Source organism: Gossypium raimondii, chromosome 11 (genome assembly GCF_025698545.1).
Source record: "Gossypium raimondii isolate GPD5lz chromosome 11, ASM2569854v1, whole genome shotgun sequence".
Classification (NCBI taxonomy): domain Eukaryota; kingdom Viridiplantae; phylum Streptophyta; class Magnoliopsida; order Malvales; family Malvaceae; genus Gossypium; species Gossypium raimondii.
This window is the reverse complement of record NC_068575.1, coordinates 46,356,049-46,362,723: the sequence shown is the minus strand read 5'-3', so window position 1 is coordinate 46,362,723 and position 6,675 is coordinate 46,356,049. Positions and strand designations below refer to the sequence as shown.

General features: G+C 33.8%; 1 protein-coding gene across 2 annotated transcripts; it reads left to right on the top strand.

Annotated features, from left to right (window-relative positions):
* Nucleotides 1-5,487: 5,487 nt before the first annotated feature.
* On the top strand, nt 5,488-6,463 carry LOC105803582 (ribulose bisphosphate carboxylase small subunit, chloroplastic). 2 transcript variants are annotated; one of them, XM_052624236.1, is made up of 3 exons: nt 5,488-5,730; nt 5,815-5,942; nt 6,036-6,463. In XM_052624236.1, the coding sequence occupies exons 1-3, from the start codon at nt 5,557-5,559 to the stop codon at nt 6,145-6,147; spliced, it is 414 nt and encodes a 137-aa protein (XP_052480196.1). In that variant the 5' UTR covers nt 5,488-5,556; the 3' UTR covers nt 6,148-6,463. The 2 variants fall into 2 exon arrangements, with proteins under 2 accessions (XP_052480196.1, XP_012491287.1); XM_012635833.2 differs by having other exon boundaries at nt 5,494-5,730; nt 5,815-5,949.
* The last annotated feature ends 212 nt before the right edge of the window (nt 6,464-6,675 follow it).

Genomic DNA, 6,675 nt, shown 5'->3' with positions numbered 1-6,675 from the left:
TAGCCCTTACCGGCTCTACGATAGGTCTGTAGCCGATCGAAACGACCCGTGCGACCTTTGGAAATTTTAAAAATATGGGCTCACATGCTCGTGTGGCCCACACGCTCAGATTGGCCTCACTTGTGTGGCCCACACGGCCTGGTCTAAAACTCACACGGCCATGTGGCATGCACGTGTGGGCCCACATGCCCAATTTGGCCTAGCCCGTGTGGCCTACACGGCTACACCCACACCACCACACGACTGTGTCTTGCGTACAGCCATGCCTTCGTCTAACACATGGCCGTGTCTTGCACATGGCCAACCACACGACCAGGCACACGCCCGTGTGGCGTCGACAGTAAGTTTTTTGGCTTTCGTCGAAGCTCACTTTTCTGCGTTTTGGGAACACACCTAGTTTGATTTTGATGGGAAAACACTCTCGAGACAACAAGCACCTAAAATTAACCAATAAATCACCATATTAGCCGCTTAAACCGATACCAAACAGAACTACCTCGAAACAAACAATCCTTCAAACAAAAAGAACCCTTGCCTTCAATTGAACAACGATGATTTCGTACAAATACATCATAGATTGGAAGCCTGAACCTTTTAACCTTCTCCTAAACACAAAATGAACCCCATTAATCAACGAATCCCTAACCCGAAATAGTAACCACACTTACCACACTTACCAGAAATGCACAAAGAACACCAAAGAACTAAAAAAATTGAGATTAATTAACAGGATTTTGACAGAATTTCAGAAGCAAGAAAAAAGAAAGAATTCTCCCAGTCACAGAAAAAAGTCAAAAAAGATGAGGGAAATTTTGGGAAAAATAAAAAAATAAAAAAATAAAATGTATCTTAAAAGCTCACTAATATCCTAACTACCCACTAATTCACATCCAACTATCCTAGAATCCCAATTCCACTGAAACACTAACACACAACTGAGCAAAAATAACATCCTCGTTAATCCAATGACTCAAACACAAGATCCCCAACATACCAACTCCTTACCACTCGAACCAGCAAACTCATTCTAATATAGATTAACAGACAATTTTATATAAGCCCACTCAATAAGGGTAAAGCTTGGATAAAAAATAACAAAATTATCAAATGTGGGACTTGAACCCAGAACACTTAACCACTGAAGCAGATACATATTTATGTTAAATATTTATAGAAATTGGAATAAATAAGTCAAGGCATTACATAATTTCATGTATATGTTGTAAAATTAGGAAAAATGTGGGTTGATATAGGTACAAGGAAAAATCAGCTAATATGGGTTTCAATTAAAAATGGTTGAATTTCAAATTTCAGGATTAAGGACTAAATTGTATCAAGGTTAAAACAGTAGGGTTAATTTTGTAATTTTACAATGAAATAGGTTATAATTTAGAATTTATGATATTAAACTATTGGTATGATTTAATTGAATGAAATTTTTATTTAGATCAAGAAAAAAATCAACCAGATTTGAATTGTGGAAAGGCTAAAGTCTCGGATTAGCTTTCGACTTAGCTATAACAACCGTGTTGATTGAGGTAAGTTCATATAGATATAAAAATTGTCATTTTATGTTTTAAATGAGTTATTATGAATAATTATGTGATTTTAATCTTGATTTGTAGCTTATTTGGTAATTGACATTGTAGACTAAATTGTAATATTAGTATTATCAAGGTTGGTATTTGAGAAATGTATATTTCATGAAGCATACATGGAATGGTACAATAATGAAATTAAAGGATTCAAGTTTATGCAAAGGTCCCATTTGAACCTTAAGAATTATTAGGATACAAATGACATGTCATTAGAAATTATATGGTTTTGGATGCTGGTCCTAGATGTCCTACCGATGGCTAAGGTCCTGCATTTGTTGTGGATTCTCCACAGCTTGTGTGAGTACCATTGTGTAGCTAACATCTCGACCCACAACTCATGTCAGCAAGCCCACTTTACAGCTCGCGTGAGTACTATTGAAAATGTTACGGTTATATGAAAAGGCACACAATGTGTGAGCATTCTCGAGTATCCAATGTTATTATGTATGGTTCAACAGGGAGGAAAAGGTTAATGGAAAGACATGTATAAACTTATTGTTGTTAAATTTTAAATGAAAATGAAAGATAAGTATGTATATATGAAATGTAAAGGATGAGAAATTATCATGTGATGGATGAAATATGAATGGAATTCATTTACTAGTATATGTTATGTTTCTTAGATGTGTTCCATGTTATCTACTAACCATGTAGATTGTGGTGGATAGGAAAATGTAATGTCTAAATGATTTAATGTGCATGGTTAAATGGTATATCAATTGACGTTCAGTAGGTTCGAGTTTAATTAGTACAAGCTTACTAAGCACTAGTTGCTTACGCCATTGTTTTTCCTCTATTTTGTAGATCATCAGAAACTCGATTGGTTGGAACCTTGTCAGAGTCTTATAACACTATCCAACAATCACTTTGGTAGTTTTTGGTTATTTTGGCTATGCTTATAAATAGCATGTATAGGGCTTTTATATAATGGAAGATTTTGAATATGCTATTGATCAACTTGGTATGAATATGCCTTTTGTGCATATATTTTGTTTGGTTGGGAATTGTAATGCTTTGGCAAGCTTATGTCCTTTGATCACTTTTAAATGCTTAGTAATATATGGCTTGAGGTATGTTTATATGTGATTGAAATGGTTGATTGGTGTGTGGATGTGGTAATGTATGTTTAAGGTATTTTATGGTTTTGATTTGGTATGATTTGAGGTGCCTTTGAATGGCATATTGGTTAGAAAATTTAGGTCGATTGATTTGGTATATTTTGGGATGTTTGAAGAGTGTTTTGGTCTTTTGAATGCATGTGCAAATGGTATAACTTGTTGTGCAAGTTTAGGCATTGAAATGACTTGTTTTAATGGCTAAATTTGGAGCACACGACCTGGGACACGGACTGTCATAGCCACTTCACACAACCGTGTTATTTGTATTTTAGGTGTAGGTTTCACACTGCTTAAGACACGGTCATGTGTCTTAAAATAGTTTGTTATACGATTTGGCACATGACTTGTGACACAGATATGTGGCCCTATTTCGAATACACACGGGCAGAGACATGGGCTGAGGCATGACCATGTGTCCCTACTTCGAAGGTCCACACGGCCTAAGCTATGTCACATGGCCGTGTGAACCATGTTTTCCAAATTTTTCAAACTTTTCCCAAATTTTCTGATTTGTTTCAAATTGACCCCTAATTAATCCCAAATTGTTTTTAGGACCTTGAAAGCTAGATTTAAGGCCAAAAGTGTATGTTTGCTATAATTGGAATGGGTTATTGGAAATTTATACTTGAGCTGAATTATTGTTCTATTTTGAAGTTTAAGGTCTTGGTTTGTACAATAATGCTCCGTAACCCTAATCAGGTGACAGAGACAGGTTAAGGGTATTATAGATGTCATGTCCGCATCCTAACCTGATGGGTAATATGTAGAGATAGAAAAAAAGGAGTGAGCTGTGAAGCTTAGTGTGAGTTCTATCACGACCAAAATCAGTGCCCCCACATAAGTATACAGAAACATAATAGAAAACAATTCACATTAGCAAATTCAGAATATTGATATTTCAGATTACTCAACTATTGACACATGTATGTATGTATGTCACCTCAGAAAATCCAGTTTGTATGCACATGCTTTATGAATGTCATACAATTTCGGTTTAACAGAAAAAATCATACTTCACCGCTACAGTTATAATTATCTTATTAAATAGCTTTACAACTATAATTTTTAATGTTTTTTATCATTTTAAACATTTGATTTTAAACATTTTATAGTAATTAAAAACAAAAGCTGTTAGCACAATGAAATTAATTAATTACATTATCTTTGTGCGCTGTTTTAAAGAATTTGAATTTTCTATTTTAAAATGAAAAATGAAAAATTGGTTTTTCTCAATTTAAAATTTTTAATTTAAGTATTATCAAAAAACTTATAATTAATTATTGGTGAAAATGGATATGGGTTACATTTAATTAATTTGTTTATAGACTAATTGTCATAGTTAACATATTTATAAATAAAATTATTATTTTATAATTACTATGATAAAAAAACAAAAAAATAGTTTAAAACATTAATTAGGCATATGTTGTTTTAGACCTATTCATGGGTCGGGCCATTCTGCCAGGCCTGAAGGCTCGCCCAAAATGTGGGAGGGTTTAGACAAAAATATAGGTCCGAAAAATGGGTTTGGACAAAAAAAGGGCCCGTTTAAAAACGGGTCGGGCCTCGAGTAAGGCATTTTTGGCCCGGCCCTGCCCGAAACACTAAAGGACAAAAAAAATTATTTTTTTAAAAATATTATTTTCTTATTGTTTTCTCCCTATTTTGCTACCAATTTACTAATGTGTTGCTACTATTTTGTTGTTATTGTTTGGATATTGTATAAAACTTATTTTATTGTTAATTTTGTTATTATTTTAAAGACATTTGTTAATTTTGTTATTATTTTAGAGGCATTTGCTTGTTAAGTTGCATACATATTTTTTAAAATTTATTTTCAATTTGTTTGGAAATATTTATTTTGATGTTTTTATTATTTTTGATGTATTATATATATTAAAATTATATAAAAATTAATATGGGTAGGCGGGGTCGTGCCCGAGTTTTAACATTTTTATCTGGGTCAAACTTGGAAAAATTTTAGACCCATTTTTTAGGCCGAGCCGGGCCTGGATCTAGCAAACTGGCCTAAATTTTTAGTTGAGCCCGGCCTGCCCATAGACACCTCTAGATTCAACCAATTAACAAATATTTGTTAAATAAATTTATGTAGATTTAAATTTAAAATCCATTTTATATAAATAATAATTTAAAATTTATACAAATGGATATGTCATATTTTAACTCAAATTTATAAATCAGATTATAAATATAAATGATTATTTCCTATTAATTTAAAATAATATATTTATATAGATTGCTTTATTATATAAAATAGATATACCACATATCAAAAAATTAAAATTGTCACGTCTATTGAGAGCCTGAAACATTATAATATATATGAGTAAAAAGTTATTTAAAAAAATCAAAACATTATATCAATGAGCATAAAAAAAAATAAATAACAATATAATTGATATTAATCCATACAAATCAATAGTAAAATGATATAAACTATCATGGCAACAAGGCCATTAATATTATAGTTGAAGCTGACGACCCTAAGTTTATTCAGTGGACTATATTTTGTATACAAGTCTAGTGGACCATATTTTGCCTTCCATCTTTTGATTTAGCAAGGAAAGCTACATTTGTGGAAGTGCCAAAAGATAGATAGATAGACATGCAGATAGCAATAATAATAGGGTTATTTTTTAAATTTTCATATTTGATAAAGGTGTTTATGGAAACCCTTTCTCCTAAATCAACCTCAAACTTTTTTAACCAAAGGATGTTATACCCAAACTACATCATTATAAATAGGACCTTGGAACTGCGGGAAATAAACGGGAGATATAGTTAGCTATAGCATACACTACTAGTACCCACTACTAGCAATGGCTTCCTCAATGATCTCATCGGCTACCATTGCCACTGCCTCTCCGGCACAGGCTAACATGGTCGCTCCTTTCACCGGCCTCAAGTCTGCCTCTGCTTTCCCAGTCACCAGGAAGGCCAACAACGACATTACTTCTCTCGCAAGCAATGGCGGCAGAGTGCAATGCATGCAGGTAAATTTATATCAAATTGTTTTAGTGTAATGTTTGGTGGAAAATTGAATGAAAATTTGTTTTATATTTGGTGTTGTTTTCTAGGTGTGGCCTCCTACTGGAAAGAAGAAGTTCGAGACTCTCTCATACCTCCCCGATCTTACACCCGTGCAGTTGGCTAAGGAAGTAGATTACCTTCTTCGCTCAAAATGGGTTCCTTGCTTGGAATTTGAATTAGAGGTATTTTCGAGCTCTAAATTATTCCATTCCTCCACTTTTTAGTGGGATATTTGAGTTGATTAAGTGTGTTTTATATGCATGTGCAGGAGGGATTCGTGCACCGTAAGTACTCGAACCTACCCACGTACTACGATGGACGCTACTGGACCATGTGGAAGCTGCCTATGTTCGGGTGCACCGACTCGGCTCAGGTATTGAAGGAGCTTGAGGAATGCAAGAAGGAATACCCCAATGCATTCATTAGAATCATTGGCTTCGACAACGTGCGTCAAGTGCAGTGCATTAGTTTCATTGCCTACAAGCCTCCAGGCTTCTAAGCTTTTTATAAACTTTGTCTCTCCATTTGTTTGAATTTGTACTAAGAAAACCATGTTCTTTACTTTTGCTTTTCTCTTTATTTGAGTTATTGGCCTTTGTTTCTCGATTTCTGGGTTTTAATCCTTTTTGGATTTTCATTGGAAGAAAGGCTGAGAACTAATGAATAAAAGTTGGTTTTCTACCCAATTTCCTTCAACCTACACTTTTATTTTTACTTTGTTTTCTTCCTCTGGTAAACTTGGTGAGCAGTTTTCAACGTGGATGGTAAATGTATTAATGAAGATAAAATTAACATGGATTTTGGAATATCAGCAATGTTTTAGAAGGAGAATGCTGAAATAGATATATAAGTGTGGATAAAATTTTTGTGGTATTGGTTTCCAATAGAAGAGGATAAAATTTCTCCAC

Bases quoted from the DNA above. Each gene is read 5' to 3' on its own strand.
- LOC105803582 (XM_012635833.2), top strand. From the start codon at position 5,557: ATGGCTTCCTCAATGATCTCATCGGCTACCATTGCCACTGCCTCTCCG. The intron at 5,731-5,814 runs GTAAATTTATAT...GTTGTTTTCTAG, and splicing joins GCAGAGTGCAATGCATGCAG to GTGTGGCCTCCTACTGGAAA. The intron at 5,950-6,035 runs GTATTTTCGAGC...ATGCATGTGCAG, and splicing joins GCTTGGAATTTGAATTAGAG to GAGGGATTCGTGCACCGTAA.